Source organism: Lycorma delicatula, chromosome 5, assembly GCF_047948215.1.
Source record: "Lycorma delicatula isolate Av1 chromosome 5, ASM4794821v1, whole genome shotgun sequence".
NCBI classification, from domain to species: Eukaryota; Metazoa; Arthropoda; class Insecta; order Hemiptera; family Fulgoridae; genus Lycorma; species Lycorma delicatula.
In genome coordinates, this window is record NC_134459.1 from 180,769,100 (window position 1) to 180,795,751 (window position 26,652).

The 26,652-nt window shown below is 32.7% G+C and overlaps 1 protein-coding gene across 2 annotated transcripts in view; it reads left to right on the forward strand.

Annotated features, from left to right (window-relative positions):
- Acf (ATP-dependent chromatin assembly factor large subunit) overlaps positions 1-26,652 on the forward strand; it is a 151,869-nt gene that overhangs the window by 26,872 nt on the left and 98,345 nt on the right. For both annotated transcript variants that reach the window (XM_075367686.1, XM_075367687.1), the window contains exons 6-8: positions 9,952-10,409; positions 19,788-19,980; positions 22,990-23,167. In XM_075367686.1, the coding sequence (XP_075223801.1) occupies positions 9,952-10,409; positions 19,788-19,980; positions 22,990-23,167 (829 nt within the window). The remainder of the gene's footprint in view (positions 1-9,951; positions 10,410-19,787; positions 19,981-22,989; positions 23,168-26,652) is intronic.

The following is a 26,652-nucleotide window of genomic DNA, read 5'->3' on the forward strand; positions in this document are numbered from 1 at the left end:
TTTCAGGCTTTAAAGCCGACAAAAAGAACTTCCTCAGTACTTTATTGATGAAAATAGTTTATTGCACAAATATTGATGAGCTTATGTTGCACAGGACAAGTTTATAAACCTGAGAGAACTCTGGAGCCTTTTCAGAGATTCGTCCAAGTATAGTTTAAAAGCGGTTCTGCTATACAATGGTAACAAATAACCTTCGATTCCAATCGCTTATGGTGAAAGAGGCATACGACGTGATGAAAGATGTTCTTGAAAAAATAAATTTATAAAAAACGTAGCTGGAACAAATGTGAGAGACAACTTAACTCCAAATGCAAAAAATATTATTCATGAGCCCTTAATTGAACCCAAAAAAATATTTTTACCTCCTCTCCATATCAAGCTGGGACTAATGACAAATTTTGTAAAAGCAATGAAGAAGGATAATCCTGGATTTTTGTATATAAGGCAGAAATTTCTGAATGTAAATGAAGGAAAAATTAAAGAAGGAGAGTTGGTCAAAGATCATCTATTTAACTCAATATTAAATAATGTAGAAAGTGCAGCTTGGGCTTTATTTAAAGATGTTATAAAATCCAACAATTACCACGGTATTGTTAATCAACTTACTTCATAAGAGCTATATGGTGTAATATGTCTTCTTTGAAAATATATTTCCTCCACTCACATCTGGATTTTTTTCTGGACGTCCTTGGAGGCATAAGTGACGAACATTGTGAACGTTTCCACCAAGACATTTTGGTGATGGATAGCTGCTATAAAGGAAAATGGAATACTAACATCCTAGCTAATTACTGTTGGACATTAATTCGGGATGTGCCTGAGGCTATTTATAAAAGAAAAGCATCAGCAAAATCATTCCAACACAGATATGGCCATGCAAAATTATAAATTTTACAGATTTTGACAATATTTTTCCTTAATTTTTTTTGAAGCATATTTTATTTAAAACTAAGGGCGATGGAAAAATTATATTTACAGATGTGTAATGTAAGCAAAAAAGCATTTCAAGAAATGGTATCACACTTAGAGAAACATTAAAAGAAATTTTTTTTGTCCGTCTGTAATTATAAACACATCTGATTTGTTGTTCTTTGCAATAATCAGGAAGGTGGCTCTTTCGAAAAGGTCTCGCCTTTCTTGATAAACAAAGTTGTAACAACTTGAAGTGGTTCCCTGAAGAATATTAGAAAATTGCTAGATGGATTGATTCTGATTGGAACATTTAATGATGAACAGAGTTGATCTATCTTATGTTTCCATAATATGGGTGGTATGAATATATGTGTAGAATGCCACAAGACTAAATATAAGCCGAGGAGTAATTTTTTGTCGAGACCGTTTAGATAAGGTTATTGCTGAAATAGCTGCTGAGCTTCATCCCCAGTATGTTGTAGAAGTTAAGTGTATAATTAAATGGCAGAGTGGAATGGAAGAACTGACACCGTCTCTTACACTGACAATCTCCCGGTACCTCCAGAGAAGATTAACGTGGATTACCTGCTGGTTCGGGTACGACCACTCATACCTAACCCACAGTGATGTTTCAGATGCCAAGGATATGGTCACATACACAACATCTTGCTCGAAAACCGAGATCTGTGCTCAATGTGTTAAGGAAGGCCACAGTGATACTAATTGCCAAGAAAATGAAAATGTGCAAGCCCGCTCCCATGATTGCCTAACTTTTAAAGAAGAAAAGGCAATTCTCAGAATCTCTACAGAGCAGAAGCTATCTTTTCTGGCTGTACGCAGAGAATATAAACATATGGAAACTGGTTAAACCAGATGTATCTTTTACCACCGCTACATCAAAACAAGCTCCTATAAAAGTAGGTAATCGACAGTGCAGATCCTGCAATGAGCTAAAAAAAACTTGTTATTGTTGATGACTCTCGGTCGGATGTTATCTGACCAAGTTGGTTCACTTACATCCACTTCTTCGGAGCGGACTAAAATGAACAGAAAGTCATTAACTGTGGTTAGTGAAACCAACAGTGGGATCTCTCTGAAAGTTCCAGTCTCTAAAGTTTTACCTATATGAGCAGGAGTAAACACAGTTGGTGATAAGCCGTCTAAAAGCTTCCCATTAAGGGAGCCTTCACAACTACCTCTGGGATGTCATCTATAACGTCCCATCCTTCAAAATTTCCTCCTCCATCACCTAATTTACTGGAGGATATGGTTGAGGAACCATCTGACCCCAGAACATCTGAGTTCTTTAAAATAAAACATACAAAAAAGAAAAACTGGATCACCTGCAACTAATTTTTTTAATATTTGCCTACAGTTGTATATCTATATCTACCTTTACTTATGAACATTATTCAATGGAACATTAGAGGTCTTCAATCCCACATTGAAGATATTAGAGTATCGGTGTGCGCACATGAACCACTAATCCATGTGCTTTTAAGAAAAACACATCTTCTACAACAAGATGCAGTAACACTCAGAGGCCATTTCTGTGAGAGATATGACAGTGTAGTAGAAAGTAGAGAGAGAATGGTGGAATTGCTATTTTCATGAAGAATGAGGTGTCGGCTACAAGGATTCCACTAACCACCCTTATTCCTAGTGTTGCTTTGAAGGTCTTTATTCCCTTCAAATTGTATATATGCAATTTGTATCTCACCAAACCATTAGTTCAATGCCCTAGAAATGTCAAATCTCACACAAATCCCATCTTCGTCATTAATAGTAGAAGACTTCAATACCCACCATATTTCCTGGCCCTCACCTTTCTGTTCCTCTCGAGGAAATATGATAAATAGAGTGGACAAGACTTGGACATTTGTCTAATGAATGATGGGTCATGCAGATTCATGTTCTTATCATCTGGTATATTTTTTAACATCGACCTCTATATGCTCACCGAGTTTACTCCCTCATCTTAATTGGTCTGTTTGTGATGTCTTTCACAGTATTGATCACAGGCCAATTATTATTGGTTTCACTGTCAATTGCTTGGTGAAAAAAGGCCATGCAGATGGATTGTTGAAAAGGCGGATTGGAACAGATGCCATAAAGCCTTCCAATCGCAGTATGATGATGGCACAGACGTCGTTGATCAACTTTCCTCTTTTACATTCATGATACTCTAGAATGCTAACAGATATATTCCACAAACATTGGCTAACTCTACACCTCCTTTTGTTCCATGGTGGAATGATGATTGCCAAAATACTAATAGCAATCAACGGCTGGCAGTATGCAAATTTAACTGCAGGCCTACAACTGAACATCCAAATTTATACCGCAGGGCTAGAGCGGTATGCCGTTGAGTATTCTTGGACGCTAAAAGGAAGTCATAGACGAAATACATGAACACTATCTCATGCACTACTCCCACATCTAATGTGTGGAAAAAGATCCGTGCAATTTGTGGATCACCAAAACAATCTATTGTCGGGCTTATTCATGAAGAACTCCTTTCATCATCATCTTCTGCTATGGCAACTACCTTAGCAATTTCTTTCTGCTTGGTGTCTCTCACTTCATGTTACAGTAACGAATTTCAGAGGTACAAGGTACAGATAGAAGTATTATCGTTGAACATTGGTAATTTGGTCGGTAAATTAAATGCTCCATTCGCATTCAACGAGATGTCACATGCACTTAAAAACTCACATGACCCCTCTTCTGGACCTGACAACATCTGCCACAGTATGCTGTTACACCCTCCTAATTCAGCGCTACAACATCTATTGAACATTTATAATGGTTTATTCTCCAAACAAGTCTTCCCACCAGGCTGGTCAGAAGCCATTGTCATACCAGTACTTAAACCTGGTAAAGACAAAGAAAACCCCCCCAAGCTACTGCTCTATCTCCTTGACAAACATTTTATGCAAAGTAATAGAGAGAATCATGAACAGCAGGCTTACATGGTACTTGGAGAGATATAGCCTTTTATTTCCAGAACAGTGTGGTTTACGACAAGGACAATTCTCCAGTGACCATTTGGAGTCATTGGAAACAGTCATTCCAAACCCCTTTCCAACTCCACCAGTGTCTCATCGCTATCTTCTTTGATATCAAAAAGATGTATGACACGGCCTGATGATGTGGTGTTCTAAACACCATCAAAGAATGGGGAGTCAAGGACAATATGCTTGCTTTTATTTGGGGTTTCTTATTTCACCGAACGTTCTGTTTTTGTTTGAAAGATTCTCTCTCAGGTAGCATCATCTTGGAGAATGGAGTGCCTCAAGGTAGTGTATTAAGTACCACCTTATTTTCTATAGCCATCAACAACAGTATTACTAAATTTATGCAGCCACTCGTCCCATACCTTCTTTATTTGTTGATAATTTTGCTATGTACATTGCATCCCGTTCAACACCCACAGTGGAGACTACTACAAAACACTATATCTCACCTTGAAGCTTGGTCCAGGGTTACTGGCTTCACCTTTTCACCTGAAAAAACAAAATGTGTAGTCTTTTCTCGGCTGCGAGACCCTTCTATTCTGCAAGTTTTTCTCAACAGAGAGTTTATTGCTATCTCTCCTGATAACTAGTTTTTAGGTTTATTTTTTAATAACCGCCTTACATGGGCCAAATACTTAAAATAATTAAAAATATAATGTTTCAAACTTTTAGATATGATGTGAATCAATCATATCTAAAAGTGATTTCCATTGGCTTGCCACAGATGCATTTAAATCAAGCCCTGTCGCAAGCTTTCTTGTTGACTGCAGTGAGCCATCACTTTGAGATAGACGGGACTAGCTTTTAGCATCTTATTTTGTCCATCTCAAAGGACAGCTAAATCACCCGGCTTATAACTCAGTCCTTGGGAATCCTAATTTACAAAGGTATGAGGACTATCTATGTTGTACTGCACCTGTAGGTGTTCGTACCTAACATCTGCTGCACCTTATAAATGTTGATGAATCTTCTATTTTTCCAACATATCCGTACTCATGTCCTCTATGGGGAATCTACTTTATAAATTATATTTTTGACCTTACGATATACAATAAAGGATCAACACCACCTACTGTCTTCCAGCAATTGTTTCATTATATTCTCTCCAACATAAACCCAGACGTAGTAGTATACACTGGTGGATCGAAACAGATCGATACCGTTGGTTGCGCATTTGTTGTCGAAAGTAGTAGTGTGTTGATAGAACTTATATGTTTTGTCTACCTGGTGTTACGAGTGTTTACTGCAGAACTGTACACTATAAATAAAGCTGTGGATATCATTAATCCTAAGTACCTAAGTATCCTTATTCGTAGTGATTTGTGTAGCGCACTCCAAGTTTAGTAGATGATTTTTACTCTAGACATCCTTTGATTCCTGAAATCTATAATGCAGTTGCTGAGTTGAACCATTGCAACAACAAGTGAGTTTCCGTTGGATTTCTAGCACGTGGGAATTCCAGGTAATGAACGTGCAGATTCTGCTGCTAAAGATGCATGCAATCAACCGCTTGCTGCTTCTGACTTTATTAATTGTATAAAACAGTCTCTTCAAGCACAGTGGCAAGGTGACTGGGCAGCTACTGTTGATAGTAAACTCCGGCACATTACAGATTCTGTGTTGCCATGGGACTCCTCATGTAGAAAAACTCATGAGGAAGTGATCCTCTGTTGATTGTGGTTAGGATATACCAGTCGCACACAAGTACCTCATGTCTTAGTTGATTTCTATTTATTGTTCAATTTTATTTTTTAGCTGTAATATTAATTGTAAGTTTTTTGTTTTAATTTTTTAAACTAGTTTTAGTTTATTTATTTTTTTTTAATCAAAACTCATTTTACACTGGGCGATCATAATGTAAAAGCATTTTTCGCCCACCAAAAAAAAAAAAAAAAAAATACCAATATAAATTTAAAGTTTTCACTTTTAGTAGTCTGTAAATTCAGAATGACGATTACGATAAGTACTTATCTTTGTATGTTTTTGAAGAAGATTCCATCCTTTTAGCCAGGAAGCACGCATTTCAAACTTTTTTTTGGCTAACTTTAAATCTCATATGAGATCGATACGATTTTCTTGAGTCAGTAAATGAGGCTCAGATGAACTGCTTTGTTCAAAAGTTGTATCACCAGAATCTGTTTCTTTTTCTTCCTTACTTCCGTAGCTCTCTTCATCTAATGTCACATGTTCTGGAGGCTTTGGTATGGGCAATTCTTCATATTGTTGAACTGGTCTCATTGCAGATTAATGTTTGTTAAGTAGAAATAACAGTCAGAAGAGTGATCTTTGGGCTCCCACCAAATCATAGGGATATTAAATGGCATATGGTGTGTGCCATTTTTCCATGCAGTGAGAAGTTTAGAACACGATAAAAAACAGATATAAAATAAAGTTCATAACTTTTTTCTAATGGAGTAAGGTTTTGCCTTTGGGACTTGAGCGTCACTTCACCACATAGCTAACAAAAATTGTTAGGATGATTTAAACAAACTCTAGGGCATTTCGTAATTAACGACTAATTAAAAGAAATAAAGTTGTAAATATGTAATACACAATAATTCAGACACACAAAGCACTCACAATGACGTGTTTACTGATTCACTACTATCTCACAACTGGCATTGTTTTGATGAGTGTGTTACACTAGATCACATTTGTATATGTTTATACACATCTGAACCTGCACACAACATTAGCACTACCCTTTGAGTTAGCTCATTTGGTTCCATCATATTTACAATGCTCTAGGAGCTTTTACTTGACAATGGACAAATGGATGAAAAAATGTTTTAAAATATTTCAAAAAATTAAATTAATAAAAAACTGTGGGTGATAAATTCCAAATGCATTTTGAAAACAGGATAAAAAACTGCATTAAGTACTACACTAATTGCCAGCCTCTGTGGCACGAGTGGTAGCGTCTTGGCCTTTCATCCGGAGGTCCTGGGTTTGAATCATGTTCTGGTATGGCAATTTCACAAGCTACAAATCATTCATCTCATCCTCTGAAGTAATACCACCTAACGGTTGTCCTGGAGGTTAAAAAAAGTACATCTATTGTTACTCGTGAGACAAAAATCATGTTCACCAGTGTTATTGGTTAAAAAAATTACACAACTATGGCATTGTTAATTCTCTTTTGTAACTTGTTTAAATAATTTTTTTCAAGTGATTTAAACTTTCTGCATCGTGTTTGAGGTACAAAAAAAATATAAGAGTTTTTTTCAGAAGTAGTTGATTTTATTTGGAAAGTAGGAGGGTAATATTGATTTGGGGGTTCATTAGGTGAAAGTTTTATAAATCAAAATTATAAGCTACATGGGTAGGAGGCAATAATGGAAATGAGGTTAGAAAGTTATGAGGATAACAGAAAAGAATCCATTTGGAATTCTGTTATTTTTGTGTATAATTTCTAAATTGTATCTGAACCTATACACTTTATTTAAACATATTCGATTAAGCAGGTATTTCATGCTCGCTTAAAATATTAATGTACCAGTTATGTAGGCTCACTTTATAGGTGCCTTAATTGCACATAGGTGTAATACTGAAACCATTGTTTTTTTATCGTTTTTTAACACATTGTTGCTTGGTTTTTAAGAAAAAAAAACTATTCTTTTTATTAGATAAAATTTTCAGTTTTTTTACAAGTAGTTCACGAGCCTTAAAATCATCTGGCTCTGTCATTAGACTTATTGACATTTAAAAAAAATGTAGGATCCATTATTTTAAAATCAGGATCATCATCCTTTTTGTCACTAAAAATTATTTTACAGACTCTGAAGTATAATTTATTTATCGATAAGTAGGTGAAAGTATTCATTATTTTAGGCCTACTTTATTTTTAAAACTAACAAGTAAATCATCAGTAATAAGTATACTATATTATATTTTATCCACATAGAAATATATTTTCCCATGCAGTCGATATCCATTCACAGAACAAGGAAAGAGATGGTCTTTTAATTTTTTCAAGAAGTGTAAATGACATCAGATTGTTTGCCATCCAAGAAGAAAAAAATTCTTTCAATATATCTTTAAAAGGCTTATTATACATACGTCTATAAATGTAAATGAGAGAAGTGTCCTGGAATAATTACTAATTCAGAATTATTTTTTGATAAATTATTCACATTTTCAGTTAAATGTCCCTGAAAAATATCAAGGACGAGCATAGAGTTGACATTTTGCAAGCTTTTGGGGCTACGAAACCACACTGATCTCAACCATTCATTCATTTTCATTATTTAGAACAATTTTCTCCATTGGGAAATTTTCTTTGGCAGTTTTTTGCTTGAAAATAGCAAAAGGTAGAAGTTTTGTTCCATCTGTTAAAATGGCGAGCATAACTGGTACAACATCTTTGTTTTCAACAATCATCATTTAGAATAGGAACACTTATAGTTCAAACTTATAGTTGAATCCTGCGGTATTTCAAAGTATTCAGGTTTTGATCAGCATTACCTATTTGTGATAGTTCAAAATTGAATTTTTTGCGCAAGCCAATAACAAATCGTTGAAATTCTCTAGGTCTTCTTTGTACGCATTTGGTAATCTTTGACAAAAAGTGGTTCATTTTCTTATAATCAAATCAGATCTACTCATAAATTTTTGAAACCAATCTCTACTAGGTGTAAAATTCTCAATATTACCCGGTAAAGCTATTTGTTTCACCTTTAAAATGCATATCTCTGTAGAAATTGCAAAACACTTTTCAATTTTTTTCTTTAATAAACAAGATGTTTGCTCTAATTCAGGGGATTTTCCGGATTTCGATCCACAAAGCAATGATCTTTTTGAAGAAATGCCACACAATGTAAACTTTTTCTTTCATCAGTCTCAAATACACAATTCATCTATCCCATATTTTTATTTTTTGTCGATGGCAAATGAACAAAGTTTTATCGTTTGAAAGCATAACTTTTAATCAAAGGCTATTATTTAAAAAAGGAAGAGAAATGTGACTGAGATGTGACACATTTACAAGTTTGAAATCAACTGAGTATTGTACAGTAAATGAAAAACATGAAGAAAGTTCACTTGAAGTGAATAAATAAAAAAAATGGAAGTACTGTATTTCCAGAAAGTTGTGTATTCTATGTATTTTGTTGTAGAATAAAGAACTAATAATAGAGACATTACAGTATTAACTCTTGCACGCTAATTGAACCTGCTTCAGTTTATTATTTATGAAGACTAATCTGTTAAATTAACTTAATAATCTAATAATTTATTTGTTTTAAAGTAACAAAATTTTATTGACATTAATCTCAGATTTTTTTATTTTATTGAAATCATTGAACGTCAGATTCTGTCCATATTCCCATACTACAGTAGTAACTCTGTAGCAGTTCTTCAACCTTGTGAGGAATGTGTTACATGAAATTCACACTGAGAAATCAAAACACCTGGGTTTATGTATTCATTAAAAAAAAAATTTAGACTTATAAATGTTGTGATATTATTTCTGCATAAACATAGTTTTGTCGTAATATATTTTGTTAGTATGTTTTTTTAGTTTTTCAATTTACTGTGTAATAAGAATAAAAAAAATTGTGGTTTAGATGGTTAAAATTTGTAGACTATTACGCTTGAAAATTGATCAATAAATGATTTATCCATTTTTACCATCTGTCAATTTATTTATTGTTCACTTTTTACAATTATTTTTAGTATGATTAAAAATTTTTGAATTTAGGAAAGTTAAGTCTGGATTGTGTTTACATAGACTAAACAAACAAAATAATTAAAATGCAATCACATAAAAACAGATTCTAAATATGTTATAGAGAAGATTAATCATATCTTTCTTACCTCAGTTAATTGGTCAGGTCTGTTCTCAGATGTTTCTCGCTGTCGCAGGTTGTCACTGCTTTCACTTTCTTCATTGATGTTGTCACTGTTGTTATTTCTCAGTTCAGTTACGAAACTATTAATGTCTGATTTAATTACATTCTTATACTGGTTCTCTTCCGTTTTTTATTTTATTGATTTGTTTGTATCTCTCTCTGTTTTTTACTAGGACAATGTTTGTCAGATGTATGCCATCAGTGAAGTGAAAGCCAGTAATATATTTACGAATAATTTACAAACTCTAATTTCACGGAAGAAGGCTGGTAGTAAAGAACAAAATAGTGCTAGTAGTAAAAACAGTAATGATAAATTAAAACTGCAGATGAAAAAAGAGAAACGGCAGGAATCTATTCAAAAATATTTCAAACAAAAATCTTCACCTTCTAAATCATCTGCTGGTGGTCAACACAATGATTACAGAGATGATAATAATAAAAAGGTAATATCTCAGAAGAAACCTGGTGCTACTCCTCAGAAATCATTGATTCAAAAATTGAAAAATAAATATAAAGGTGTTCAGAATGTGAAAAAATCCAGTTTAATGAATAAAATAAATAATAAAAAAGAAGTGCTACAAGAAAAACGCAAACAAAGTAAAAAGAAGGTGAATGAAGAGGCTATTAAAGGGTAAGTCAATTGAGATTAAATTATTAGCACTTTATTTAGTTATTTTATAGTATATGTAACTCCTGCTGCATATATGAATATGCTTAAATTTTTAAAAATAATTCTCCAATTAAATTAGTCTTTTAATATATATCATGTATTTTATAATACTGCCAATATGCATGGAAAATTATTGTGGCTTAGAAATTGCAGTTTCACATTCTTATGAAAAGTCATTACTTTTTGTTCACTAAAAAAACATACATTAACATGATAATACTGCTTTATTATGACTTTTCTTTATATTTTTTTTTGTCTTAAGTCATTTGATTGGTGTGATGCAGCTCATCAAGATTCCTTATCTAGTACCATTCGTTTTATTTTGGTATACTCCCTACATGCTACATCTGTATTTACACATTCCAAACGTTGCCTGCCTGCATAATTTTTTCCATCTACCTGCCCCTCCACTATCAAAGTGACTATTCCAGGATGCCTTACTATGTGGTCTATAAGTCTGTCTCTTCTTTTAACTATATTTTTCCAAATGCTTCTTTCTTCATCAATTTGCTGCAACACCTCTTCATTTGTCACTTTATCCACCCGTCTAATTTTTAACATTCTCCTACAGCACCACATTTCAAAACCACATTTTCAGCACCACATTTTCTTCTCAGGTACTCCGATCGTCCTAGTTTCACTTTCATTTTGTTCTTGTTTATTTTGATGCGTAGGACTTCATCTATGCCATTCATTGTTTCTTCTAAATCTATTTTATTCTCAGGAAGAATAACTACATCATAAGCAAATCATAGCATCTTTATCTTTTCACTTTGCACTATTACTGTTACTGTTTAACATCATTAACTGCTAGTTGTATGTAAAGATTAAAAAGTAACGGAGATAAGGAACATACTTCTCAGACTTCCTTTTTTATTACGGCTTCTTTCTTATGTTCTTCGATTGTTATTGTAGCCATTTGGTTCCTGTAAATGTTAGCAAATGGTCTTTTATCTCTATACATGAACCTTACATTTTTTTAAATGCTGAACATTTTATTTCACTTTATGTTTTCAAATGTCTTTTCTAAGTCTATAAGTGCCAAGTATGGTGGTTTGTTTTTCTTTAATCTTACTATTAATTTGAACGCTAGAATTGCTTCCCTTGTCCCTATACATTTCCTGAAACCAAATTGGTCTTCTAGCACTTCTTGCACTCTCCTCTCAGTTCTTCTGTACAGAATTCTAGTTATGATTTTTTATGCGTGAGTAGTTAGGCTAATTGTTCTGTATTCTTCACATTTATCTGCTCCTGCTTTCTTTGGTATCATGACACTAACACTCTTTTTGAAGTCTGACAGAACTTCCCCTTTTTCATAAATATTACACAACAGTTTATATAATCTATCTGTCGCTTCCTCACCTGCACTGCACAGTATTTCTGCAGATATCCTGTTTATCGTAGGAGCCTTTCTGCCATTCAAATCTTTTAATGCTCTCTTAAATTCAGATTTCAGTATTGTATCTCCCTTTTTTCATCCTCTTCAACTTCCTCTATAACACCAGTCTCTAATTAATTTCCTCAGTATAACTGTTCAATGTATTCCACCCACCTATCAATCTTTTCTTTTGTGTTATAAATCGGTGTACCACCTTTGTTTAGCACATTATTACATTTTAATTTATGTACCACAAAATTCTCCTTAACTTTTTTTCTGTATGCTCTGTCTGTTTTGCCATTGATCATTTCTCTTTCCACTTCTGAACAATTTTCTTTAATTCACTCTTCTTTTGCTAATTAACACGTCCTGTTGTCGATAGTTCCTTTTACTTTCTTCATCATTAGCATTCTTATACTTTCTATGTTCATCCATCAGCTGCAATATATCTGGAATCCAAGGTTTTCTACCAGTTCTCTTTGTTGCGCCTAAGTTTGCTTCTGCTGATTTAAGAATTTCCTTTTTAACATTCTCCCATTCTTCTTCTACGTTTTCTAACTTATCTTTTTTACTCAGACTTCTTGCGATGTCCTCCTCAAAAATCTTCTTTACTAACTCTTCCTCAAGCTTCTATAAATTCCACGGATTCATCTGACACCAATTCTTCAGGTTTTTAAACCCCAATTTACATTTCATTTTCACTAAATTCTGATTGCTATCAGTGTCTGCTCCAGGATTTGCTTTGCAGTCAAGTTGATTTCTAAACCTTTTTTTAATCATAATATATCTGATATCTTGCAGTAGCACCAGGATTTTTCCATGTTTATATTCTTCTGTTAGGATTTTTATTATGATTCACCCACAATATTTTCTTCCTTGCCTTTTCCAATGCTTGCATTCCAATCTCCAGCTATTATTAAATTTTCGCCCCCTTTCTGTGTTTAATTGCTTAGTCAATTCCTTCATATATACTCTTCCTCATCATCATCATGGGAACTTATAGGCATATAGACCTTACGAATCGTTGGCTTAGATTTTGATTTTATTCTTATTACAATGATTCTGTCGATAAGCTTTTTGAATACTCTACTTTCTTCTCTATCTTTTTGTTCATTACGAAACCTACTCCTGCCTGCCTTTTATTTGACGCTGAATTAATTATTTTAAAATCACTTGACCAAAAGTTGTTTTCCTCTTCCAACCGAACCTTGCCAATTTCTACATCTACATTTATTTTATTCATTTCCTTGTTTATGTTTTCTAACCTACCAACTTTTTTAATACTTCTAGCATTCCATGCTCTGACTCGTAGAATGTTATTATTTATGGAGATTCGAATGGGGGCGGGGATTAGTTTACCTCTGGAATATTTTATCAAGGATGGCGCCTCTATCTCTGTTACACAGCCTAGTTTTCCCTTGCTTTCAGCCTTGCAGTACTCAGAAGAATGAATGGCTGTTTAAGTCCTCCTGACCGCCATCAACAACTACTGAAAGAACTGCTACCATCTTTCAGGAATCATTCCGTAGTTCGGCTTTCAACAGAAACCTCTCTGATATTGTTGCACCTTCAGTCCAGTTACTCTGTATCACTGAGCAATCAAGCCCCCTCTCCATCAGCAAGGTCTCATGATTATGGGGGAGATTGTTTATATAAAAGTTATTTTCTCATGTTCACATGTTTTTACTCTTTTCTCATGCAAAATGAAACCGCCACTTTTATTCTTAGACAGCAAGCAGGCGTACATATTATCAATTTCTACAGATGGCGCAAGCTACAATCACATTTTTTATGTTCGTTTCACATCAACCAAAATGAAATCGCCATTTTTATTCTTCTTCAGCAGCAAGTAGACATATGTTCATTAGATGGCACAAACTATCAGGGCTCAGAGAATACTAATGTATATATCAAAAGGTTATGAAAAAACTGTTTAATAAATTATTTATATAACAGTGATAACGAATAATTATATTTTCAGTGATGGAATAATTATATTTTTATTTTTATTCACAAAAATAATAAAAATAATAATATTTTTTATGTATTATTATGATTAAGAGTAAACACATTATATAATTTCAGCTAAATTTGAATCAGGTGGTCTATGATAAAATAATTTCCAGTTAAATTGAAATAATAAATTTAGTTTACATTAGAATGCATGCATGCTTTTCATCAGTATATTAACTCTTTGTGCTGAATTATTATGTTTTTAACTTACTCAAGTATACCAGTTATCAATATTTTACGTCTTGGATTACAAAATGTTTGAAAAACATGACCGCACGCTAGCGTATGGTGCATCACACACTGAATTTATACATTCTGTGCTGAACACTTGTGCGAGGTGTAGCATATTTTTAAACTTCTACTTGTTCATGCTGGTAATTTATGTTAACTAATTTTTTAATTAGATAAAATAATTTATTTCTTTGTTTTATGAAAAAGAGACCTAAGTTTGTGGATTTTACTTTTAAAATGTTTGTGTTGAATTTACTTGCAATAAATCCTCAATGCACTACTCCCACGCCTACTATTTGGGAAAGATCCGTGCAATTTTCAGATCACCAAAACAATATATTGTCGGGCTTATTCATGAAGAACTTCCATCATCTTATGCTGTGGCAACTACCTTAGCAATTTCTTTCTGCTTGGTGTCTCTCACTTCATCTTATAGTAACGAATTTCAGAGGTAAAAGATACAGATGGAAGTATTATCGTTGAACATTGGTAATTCGGTCCGTAAATTAAATTCTCCATTCGCATACAATGAGTTGTGACATGCACTTAAAAACTCACATGAGCCCTCTTCTGGACCTGACAACATTTGTCTTGGTATGCTGTCACACCTTCCTCATTTGGCTTTACAACACCTATTGAATATTTATAATAATTTATTCTCTGTACAAGTCTTCCCACCTGTCTGGTCAGAAGTCGTCATACCAGACAGACTTTTGGTAAACCTGGTAAAGACAAAGCAAGCCCCTCAAGCTACTGCCTTATCTCCTTGATAAGCGTCTTATCCAAAGTAATGGAGAGTATGGTGAACTGCAGACTTGCATGATACTTGGAGTGACATAGCCTTTTATCTCCAGAACAGTGGTTTCCCACAAGGGTGATCCTCCATTGACCATTTAGTGTCATTGGAAACAGCTATTCAGATTGCTTTCCTACTATGCTAGTACCTCGTTGCTATCTTTGATATCAGAAAGGCGTTCGTCACGGCTTGGCGATGTGGTATTCTACATACCCTCAAAGAATGGGTAGTCAAGAGAAATACGGTTGCTTTTATTAGGGGTTTCTTATATGACTGAACGTTCCGTGTTCGTGTTGGATATTCTCTCTCGAGTATTATCTTGGAGAATGGAAGTGTATTAAGCGTTACCTTATTTTCTATAGCCATCAACAGTATTACTAAATATGTGCAGATGCCTGTTTCATGTTTTTTATTTGTTGAATATTTTGCTGTATATATTGCGTCCCGTTCAACAGCCACATCAGAGAGATTACTACCGAACACTATATCATGCCTTGAAGTTTGGTGCAAGGTTTCATATTTTCACCCTAGAAAACAAAATGTATAGTCTTTTCTCGCCTGCAGAATTCCTTTATTCCACAAGTCTTTCTCAGTGGAGAGCTAATTGCTATCTCTCCTGTCAGATTTTTAGGTTTATTTTTTGATTGCCGCCTTACATGGGTGGTCAAATACATTAAAGTATTAAAAACCAAATGTTCCATACTTTTAGATGTACTGCCAGTTCTTAGCAATACTAATTGGGTTGTTGATCGGTCATGTTTGTTGTGTTTTTACTATTCCGTAGTTTGTTTGTGTTTAGATTATGGTTGTGTCATCTTCTCTTCAGTGTTTAATACCACCCTTAAAATGCTGGATGCTGTTATCATACTTTCCTTCTGTTTGCGACAGGTGCTTTTAGATCAAGCCCTGGTGTATGCATTCTTTTTGACTGCAGTGAGACATCACTTTGGGATGTGTTTAGGGATGCGCACCTAGTTGTGGAAATATTCGTCAACAGGGGAAGCCCGTAGGGCTCTGTTCTCAGCCCCTTGCTGTGGAACCTGGTATTCGACGGATTTTTCAGCTGACATTCCCGGAAGGGGTCACGGCCCATGCTTTCACTGATGACTGTCCCTTGTTAGTTCATGGTAATTCACGACCGCAACTAGAAGACCGAGCGCAGGCAACTTTGAAAACCAGAGAGGAGTGAATGGATATTCAAAATTTAAGAATTTCTGTGCCCAAGACGAGTTTATGCTTCCAAAGGGTGCAGACAAATTATCATACAGTCGTAATCCCCGTATTAAGTATAAAGGCCATGTAATCTGTCAAGTTCGAGTTCGTAAGTACGTAGGTGTTTTGTTTGATAAGTTGCTGTTTAGCAACCACATTAGGAAAGTAGTGGGGGACGCCATCTCTGTGATGCACAAGCTTAGGAGGATTGCTCGAAAGGATTACGGACTGTTGGGCCGTTATTTATACATGGTATACCGAGGTGTCTTCGAAAGTATGACCTCTTACGTGGTGTTGATTTGGGCGCACAGGTTGGATAGAAATCTAGCACTTATTCAAAATTTAAGGAGTCTCCATCACAGAGCCTTAATTATATGTACTGGTGCTTTTAACAACTTCCTGTGAGGCTACTACTGTATTGGAAAAGGCTCTCCCAGTCGATTTAGTGGTGAAAGTTCGGGCGGCCATGTGGAAATTGCGAAGAGGTCGGGAGGCCGAGGTATTTGGGAAGCGGTTTTGTGCCGGAAACACAAACCCAGATGCAGCAGCCTACACAGGTGGATCGAAACAGAGCAATACTGTTGGATGTGCATTTATTGTTAATGACCTGACTGTATGTTTGGTCTACCAGGTATTAAGAGTGTCTTTACTACTGAACTGTATGCTATAAGGCTTTGAATATCATTAACCCCAAGTACCATCATATCCTTATTTGTAGCGTCTACAATGCAATCACAGAGTTGATCCGTCGCAACACAAGTTATTTTCAGCTGGATCCCTAGCTACGTGATATTCCGGGTAATGAACGTTCAGATTCTGCTACTAAAGATGCATGCAGTCAACCATCTGTCACTAATCGTGTTAAACTACATCCGACTTTATAAACTATGTAAATCTCACATTTCGCACAAGCTGGCAAGATGTCTGGACTGCTACAGTAGTACAGTAGATAACAAACTTTGACATGTCAAAAGGTACACTGGTGCCATGGCATTCCTTCCACAGGAAAATTCACTGAGAGGAAGTTTCGTTAAATCCTGGGCAGTAATAAAGAAGTTTTGGATCGGGTATTTTTATTACTTCATAGTGTTAGTTTTTAACATACTTTTTAATAGTGTCGTTAAAATTTTTTTTACAGTAGTTGTATGTTTTGGTGTTTAACATTTTAGTCTTTCTTTTTAATATTTTAATTTTAAGTTTTAATTTTGTTTTTAAATTTCTACTTTAAGTTTTTATATTGTTTTAATCTTTGTTATTGTGTTATTAGATTTTATATTTGGTTTTTATATTTCTTATTTTTGTTTTCCAGGAGATGATATAAAAAATTTTTCATCCAAAAAAAAAAAATTAATGTAAATTCTCACTTTATTCCATACATTAATAGTTGATTTAGAATTTATTTTACTTTTTTATTAGTTAGGTTAATTTACAGTTAATTTTTATGTGATTTCATCTCTCTTTTTTCCTGTTTAGCCTCCAGTAACTACAGTTTAGATCATTCTTCAGAGGATGAATGAGGATGATATGTATGAGTTTAAATGAAGTGTAGTCTTGTACATTCTCAGTTCGATCATTCCTGAGATGTGTGGTTAATTGAAACCCAACCACCAAAGAACACCGGTATCCACGATCTAGTATTCAAATCCGTGTATAAATAATTGGCTTTACTAGGACTTGAACGCTGTAACTCTCGACTTTCCAAATCAACTGATTTGGGAAGACGCATTAACCACTAAACCAACCCGATGGGTATATGTGATTTCATCTACCATGACTTGTGTGTAACCTGAAAATTAGTTTTTACATGAATTCCTCTGAAAATTTTAGAATAGCTGACAAACAAGTAAAGTATAGATACTGTATTTGTTTTAAACACAAAATGAAATAATACATTGTGTATTTTAACGTTTTTATTATAAATGATATAAATAATCTACAAAAAGTAATAATTTCAAATTAAAATAATAGTATCAATATATAATTATAAGATACTAGTAAAACATATAATTGTCTAATCGATACAGAATGAAATACAAATAATTTATAAAATCTATTTATTATGAATCTTATCTTTTTTGAAAAGTGATGAAAGTTAATTCAAATTTAAAGTTCTACTAAAAAAAAGCCGTTTCATTATGCTATGAACAAACTGCACAGTAATAAAATATAAGTGTTTCTGATGCAGTAAAATATGATACTGATTCTATAGTAACATGCTATCCTCACCAGTAGAGATAGAAAAACCGCTGTACTACCATGCATATGTGTGTGTGGTCAGCAGATTGCATGTATTCATAGATATTGTGTCCTGCAAGTGCTCAGCACTTGTAAATAAATAAAGATGCATTTAAAATTAAAAAAAAATATTTTTTGTTTATTATTCTCTATTTTCATCCGCTTAAATCTACATATTTTTTTATGTAAAAATTTAAAACAAGTAAAATTTCATAAAGAAAGATGGCCAGTAGATTCAAGAGATACACCTACCTATATATTTGTCTTAGAGAAAAAAATAATCAACATACATTTTAACAGGATATATTGAAAATAACTGATATCACAATTACAAAAAAAAAATTGTTTGTCCTTAATAACAATAAAAACAGAATGATATAAAAAAAAATGTTGAATAATACAAACACAGAAAGACAGTGTGAAGGTATCCCTCAAAAAACAATGGTTTGCCTCGAATCCAAAAAAATGTATATTTAAAGAATTTGTGTACTATTTATTACTGTCAAATTTCTCTAAATCACAATTCTTTGGTTCAAACATAGTTAAAAAAATATTTAATAAATTAAGTCATACAAAAAATTGAAAAAAATTAATTTGCCACAGGGTTGTTTTTTCTGTGTTCATCTGTTGAAGAATGTCTTTTTTTGTTGTCTTATACATTAGCAAGCGTTATTGTTTTTCTTCTTTGAGTGTAGAAACTGAAATACAGGCTAACAATTTTTTGGGGGGCTGATAGGGAGATTCACTAACACTTTTACAATGAAATTTTTTTTTGGTGGTTGTGGTAACATATAATGTGTTGACACCCAAACACTGCTTTCACTGTTTAGAACAGCATTGTTTACTCATAAAATCTGTAAAAAAAAAGTCAGTTCTTAACATTGTACTTGACTACAGCATGTACGGAGTGGATTGGAAATGTGTTGAAATTCTGTGTGATTGTTCCCCTTCTTTTATCATTTACCTATCTTCCAAGGTTATCATCTTAATTACTGTGTGGTTTTTTATTAAGTTTAATCTTTAAATTTGTTAATATAATGTTTTTCCAAGAAATATATCATTATTTTTTAAATATTACTTACGGTTATCGGTTCTAAAAAACAACTAATAGCTTGACACATCAAGAAATTATTTATCTTTGTATTTAGTGTTCGTAGATTTTCCTTTTTTCCCAGTATACATCATGCTGCAGTTGTCACAACTTATTTTATATCTTCTTTTTTTTTATCTTTAAAATGTTTAGATAAGTTTTGTTTAGATTTAAAGGCAATTTTTTAATTATCTTTGCTATGGGCATTTACTATGTCAGTGAGATAATTGAACAGAATTTTTTTCATTTTTTTTTTCATTTGTAACATTTAAAGTCATTACTAAGTTTTGTGTTTGTTTATTTACATAGTCTTTAAAAAATATCTCTACATCTGCTCTCCCTAGCTATATGTTAACTGATTTAGTTTATTTCACTTTTTTTTAGTTTAACCAAAGATGAATTGCTGAAATTGGCATTGGAATATAAAGATAAGAATATAACTGGAATGAAATTAATTTTTAAGAAAATTAGCCAAGGTGATAATATGAAGTTGAACAAAGAAAATAGACAGCAGTTGGCTGAATTAATCAAAGAATTGAATAAAAGAAGAGAAGACCTGGAATGTGAAGATCTAAAGGTTGTAATGAATATTCACAAAACAGTTTCATATTACTTACTTAGTTCTGTTAATTCTGTGTCTAAAAAAATTGTCTTACGTAATAATTCTTCAACGTTTAGGTGTTTAGATCTAGTTTTCTTTGCTGTATTAAAAGCGTCAGGTTTAGATTAGTATGATTTTACCCGTGTCAAGTTTAAATCTTAAGTCATTTAAGATTATATTTTACGTTTAAAATATCTCAGCTGTTGTGTTAATAATCATAGTTGCTTTTTCTCTATTTTATTACTGTGTATCTTTTTATTATATTCATTTAACGGTTGATATGTCATTGTTTTTTTTTAATTTTGCTCCTCTAGAATGTTGGTGATAAGTGTGTGTGTATAATGTAAAGGTTATCTGTAACATTTGTCTACAGTCTGCCAACGGAAAACACCAGGCAAATGCAGCTGCTGTGTTCAACTTAAACCAGCAACATCTTTGTAAACTGGCCCCTCATTCCTTCTTTTTATTATTTTTCTAATTATATGTTTTATTTTTAATTAAATATTTACTTATTGTAGATGGATTATCAAATTTTAGGCGGTATAAAGTAATTTTGGATTGCAGACATAGTAACATTGAAAACAAGTTGTCGCAACAGTTCTTTTGAAAGAGATTGAAAGTCCTTGTGATTTAATTTAAAAACCTATGAAAGTAGTAGTTCAATAAAACAGTATATTTCCTGTCATCCTTACCTCTATAACTTGATATGTGCACAGCATTCTGTCATATGCTGGTCGCTTTTATATTTGTATATCTGAACTGTAAGGTTTATTCTCACTGAATAACAGTTTTCAAGCTTTCATTATGTAAGGACGATCATTCAATGATCTACTTTTGCGTGACAAGATTGACAATTCTTACCGTAAAATATCACATACAGAATTTAATGATTTCTGAGAGGTACTCCACCATATACAACTGTCTTTACCTAAATAAGATTCTTCCTTTAATTATGTTTTTAAGTTCAGTTGACATGGACTTGCCTATTTGTAACTTATTGTCATTCTCAAACTTTTCAGAATCAAATTTTTTCTCTCCAAATACATGATTTTGGTCTTTTTTCAGTCGTTAATAAACTTGGACCCCTCACCACTTTCTTTGAAGCAAAATACCATTTCTTGAATGTTATTTATACAAGAATTTTATTAGTTACATATGCATGTTGCACTGTAAATGTACTTCCCCAGTTTCCTGGACAGACATAATCCTGTTTACACATTTTTGGATCCTGTTCAAGCTACAGGTAAGCTGAGTGTATACTATTTCCCATTGTCTTCTTTTCATTATGCTATTTCTTTTCTTGATTTGGCAGATGTATTTTTTTGTCTCTTACCCAAAGCATTCTTCAGGTCTTTAGTTTCTACGTTGCTCTTAGTAATTTTTCCTTGCTATTCTCTAAACATAGAGATTGTAATCACAATCTCTTTCTTTTATTTACCTCACACTCTTCAATTTCAAATCTTCTCTTTTGCTGACATTTTTACTTTTTGTTGTTTTGTTGTACTTCCTGCGTTGTTTTGAGGAATTTCATTTTGCCTGCTTAAAATCTGCTCCTGACTTGTTAACTCTGATTATGCTTTATATGTTTATACTGAACTAAAAAAAACAGTTGTGCATTATGAAATAGAGTGTAGTTGTGTTCTCTGCCTATTCAAATTACTTATTCACCAAGAGTTCAACACATGTCCTGTAATCATCTTGAAAACACATTTCAGTTGTTTTCAGATATGTTAACATCTTAAGGGATCTTTAATTACAGATGTGTGAATGTGCTATTTTCATACATTCTGTGTCCAAAATAATGTGCTTGTCTTTCTAAAAAACCATTGTTTTAATTTTTAATGTCTTTAATTTTTATTGAAATATCTTCATTCTCTCATTCCAACCATCTAACAGAATATGCATCTCTTCTATTATTTTTTTTTTTTTTTTGTATTAACACTTAATAGGACAGAAGGCAAAATATTTGCTACTTATTACCTTGAATTGTTGCCATTGGTATCTTGGTTTAACATCTTGATCTCTGTATCTTTGTGCATCATTTCTGTAGAATTGGAATGTAAAATGTAAGTACATTTCACATTCCAATTTTCTCATTTCATCCCGTGCAATGTTTCATACGTTATGAACTCTCTGAATATGTTTGTCTAATATAATTTCTTTCCTAATTATTAATTAAATATGTTGTATTCTGTCTAACTAACAGTTAATAGTAATTGTCGTTACTCTTTTCATAATTAATTATATAATTAATAATGTATATAATCAATAATATATACATATATATGTATATATAAATTTTTTTGAGAGATACTTTTTCAAAGTTAACGTAATCTTTAGTTTTGTTTCATTTTTCAAAATGTTAAAAATTCTTTAGCAAGTCAAATTGTTAGGGTTATGTATTTATACTCTGTGATTTATCTAAAGCTTTGTTGTTGCATCGATGATTATTGTCTTGTTCATTATGATCATTTTCAGTTAATTGATTTAGTTATCCCTCTTCTGTAATTTATATGTTAAAAAAAAATAGTATGAGGTATTTTGTTAAACGAGAAGGGACAATCAGAATAGTTAGATTGGCATCACTGAAAATGCTAATAAATTAACAAAATAATAGTCATCAGTGCAGCTACAGAGCATTAAATAATTTTGTTTGTACATATGTCAACTGCTATATGTAAAGGATTTTTATCTCTTACTCGATTAAACTTTTTAACATTTTAAAAACGAAAAATAATTCAAACCTGGAGTAAACTTTATCCTTCTTGCTGAAAATAGAAAAAAAAGGAAAATATATTAGAACACTGTTTTTCTGCTCTGATAGTATTCATCAGAAAAGATTTAATTGTAAAAAGCATACTAAATTGGTTTCTTCTGTAGTTTTGTCAGTTCTGTTGAGAATAATCCACTTGACTATCTTCAGTGCTTTAAAACAATTATATTAATTTATTTTTGTTTGGTTATTTGTTTTATAATCTGTGACAGGAGCTTCCAGTGCCTACAGCTGTTCAACTTCATATACCTAATGAGTGTTTTGGTGACTTTGTATTGATACTAGAATTTTTACATTCATTTGGTAGTGTTATTTACATAAAGGATTTCTTCCCTACCGGTGTATCAATCGAACTCATTGAGAGAGCTTTAGTGAAGAAAGAGGTTGCTGGTAAGTAGTACATTAACTGTTTATATGCGTGTGTGTGTGTGGGCACAAACATATTTATAATTGTTTTTATTGAACTGTACTTTATCATACATGTAGTAGGCAATAAAATAAGTAAATACTCTGCACAATATTTTATTTGTAGTTCTAAATTTTTTCGCATGCTAACACAAATGTGCCACATTTTATTACTTACTTGATGAACCGGAAGATTAACTTTATGAAAGTAAACCGTTTCATTTCTGTAATAATTTATTATATAATTTATATGTTTATTATCTGTTATTTAAATCGGTTAATAAAATTTGTTAATGCAAGTCTGTGTGTTCCTTTTTATACAATTAATACCTTAATATAAGGTTTGGAATTCGCTATTAACATAGAATGAAAGGGTTTCTAATTATTCAATTTGAGCATTATTGTGAAACAGTGAAGCCAGTTGTAGCGCTATGATAACTGTAGACTCATTGAATATAATGTCTTATTCTGATTGTACAAGGTTAGTTAAAAAGTATCTTAGCATATTTATTTCCTCAAAGAGTACTTGAAAACGAGTGATAAAACTTTGTAGAACAAAATACTATTACCTAATGTACATGTGTGTGTGTGTGTGTTTTTTTAACTTTATTATTAACAGTTATCTATCAGATATTGAGTCTGTTAATGAAGAGGTGTTAGTCACAGTTTGGTTTTGTGCATAATGAGAAAACACATTAAACAATGTCGTTGAAGTACTGCTAAAGCTTAGTAATACCTGATACCCAAAGCAAAATAGTTTGTAAGATTGCAGGCTTTTGGAATAAAAGCCACCGTAAAAGTTATGGTGGTGGTTACAGTAGATCGGTATAACGGTTCAATTTTGTCAGGAGTGACCCGAACTTAAATGTAAAAACATGCAAAGTTTTATAATGGAAAATTGTCGGTTGGATGGTTGGATTGCCCGAAAAATTGCAAATGACATCGGTTTGTTTGAACCGGAAGAGATTCGTTTTGTTATCGCATTTGACTGGAGTATGATCCTAACTTTCCTAAAATTGCGATTACTTTTCCAGTGTATGTAGATTTAATCCGTTAAACAAAGCTTATCATAATCGCAAAGCTACCGTTATTCCAAAGGTCGAAGAAAACAAGACAAGTGAGGAGCATAATGAATGTCGAGCTAAATTTTTTTTCAATTGTGTAGAGTTGTATATTAAGAATATGCAGCAAAAGACCAGATTGTCAATATATTGTGTCATCTGGAGGTTCTGCTGTGTATTTGTGATACAGTTTGCTAGCTATGGAATCATGCAAGTGACAGTAGCATCATGATAACATATGCCCTCCATTTGTCATGTCTAATACAGGATTTCTTGGTCAAGCACGGAATCCCTCTGGCCCGGCTCCTTAGTCACAAGATATAACTTCTTGTGATTCTTGTTGTTACTCGGCTGAAAATGATGCTGAAAGGTTCTTGATTTGAGGTCCGGGTTGATATAATAAACATGTGGGTTTAGCCGGTAGCCATTCCAAAATAGGAATATAATAAGTGTTTGCAGCATTGGAAGAACCATGGGGTTATGTGGAGTCACCAGAGGACTGCTTTGAAGGAGGCTAGAATTGGAAGCACTAGGTAAGGTACTTCTTTTTCATGTTATATGGCTGGATATATTTTGAACAGACCTCTTATTGTATTTTGGGTTAATAAAGATAATATTTTTATTTATTTATTTCAAGGTTAGACAGTTCATGTAATCTGCTAAACAGACAGCTAAACAGTTTTTATTACTCGAGTATTTGGTTTATATTTTTTGAAATTATATTTAAATAAAATATTCATTGCCGGTACAGAAAGGATGATCTGAACTTTAGATTGAGATAAGATGTACAAGTTTTTATATGATACTTAAACACACCTGATCTTCAAAAAGGGATTTGCATAATCTTCCTAGTAGGTCATTTCACTATCCTTATCCCTTGTTCCTAATTTACTTGTTCTTATTCCCTAGTTTGGTAGATACTACTTGAGCGATTCAGATATCTCCTGTTAGGTCTGTGGCTTATCAGGGGAGCGAGCTATGGAATTCAAAATAAAGTAAAAGGGATTAGGGATAGAATTAAGAGTTAAATTATGGGAGTGGATATTATGCATTTGAAGAAACTAATAAGATAAACAATTCTACCTAGAATGTTTAAAGACCCTTTGGTTTTTTTTTAGGTGTTCCTTTTTGTTTTATATTGTCCATAAACCTTATGAAAATGAGAGCATATTACCTAGGTTGGAACCAGCACATTATTTCCCTATGCGGGTCTGACTTAAGCATTGACACCACCCAAAAATTGACTTGAATTTACTAAAGGAACTTTCTTCCTTTTCCTATAGGTATATGATGTGTGGACGTGTTTAAATGAAGTAATAACTATTCAACCCGTTCTCCTTCTGGCAAATATTTCCTATTTTTTTAAAGACTTGACTCTTTTAATGAAATTTTCAACCGTGGTTTAATTAGAGTACAGTGCTTGATCATTGTTTTTTTTGTTACTTAAATCTTGCTTACGATTTTATAAATATGGTTGTCATGCACTAAATAAATTGCCATGTATCATAAAAAAAGAAAAACTTTATTAACATTAATCAAAATAAAATACTAGCCGATCATGGCTTGCCTTGTTTGCTCGACTGTCTAGCTAGGGGGCTCTGCCCCCTGGATCCTCGATGCATTTGTATTTTCATCTTTGTGAGAATATTAAGTATTTTACAGAAATAATTTAAGAAAAGGAATATTTTGTATAGACTATTCTGAACATTTTTGTCTTTTTATATTTAAAATAAGTTTAAGGAGCGAGTAGAAATACGAGGATGAATCAAACTTAAAATGGTATCTTCCTATTTTATGCAGCAAGCAGTTCTGAGCAAAGTAACCCATGCACCATATTTTTTTATGGAGTTAATTATGAAATTGTAATAGTAAAATTATTTCAACGTTTATATATGTAAAGATAAACATAAATTATTGTCATTAATAATTTTTAAAAAAGAGGATGGTTTGCTCATCTTGATTACACTTGAAAATGTGCAATATTTATAAAAATAATAAAGCATCTTACTTCAGACATAAAAATGGTGCACAAGCTAATGAAATTAATACTGGAAGAAAAAGTGTTGTAATATTGGAAGTGGTTGCTTGTATATTTATTTTTACTTTTAAAGTATCAATGAGGCTACAGCACAATTGATGATGGCAGTAGTTTATGGAAGGGAAAATATTTTTTTTTTTTAATTTCTCGTAGTAAGGGATTTAATAAAAAAAATCCTGCTTGGATTTTTTGATTCTTGAATGATTAAATAAAATTGAATATCTTATGTCAATTTTCATTGTTCTACTATTTTTTCTTTCATTTGAAAATAGAGGTTATCTTTATTGAAATAACAGTAAGAAGTTCCAGGTATGACTAAATTACTCTTGATTTACCCATCAGGTTAAATCTTTTTTTTTACCGATCCTCAT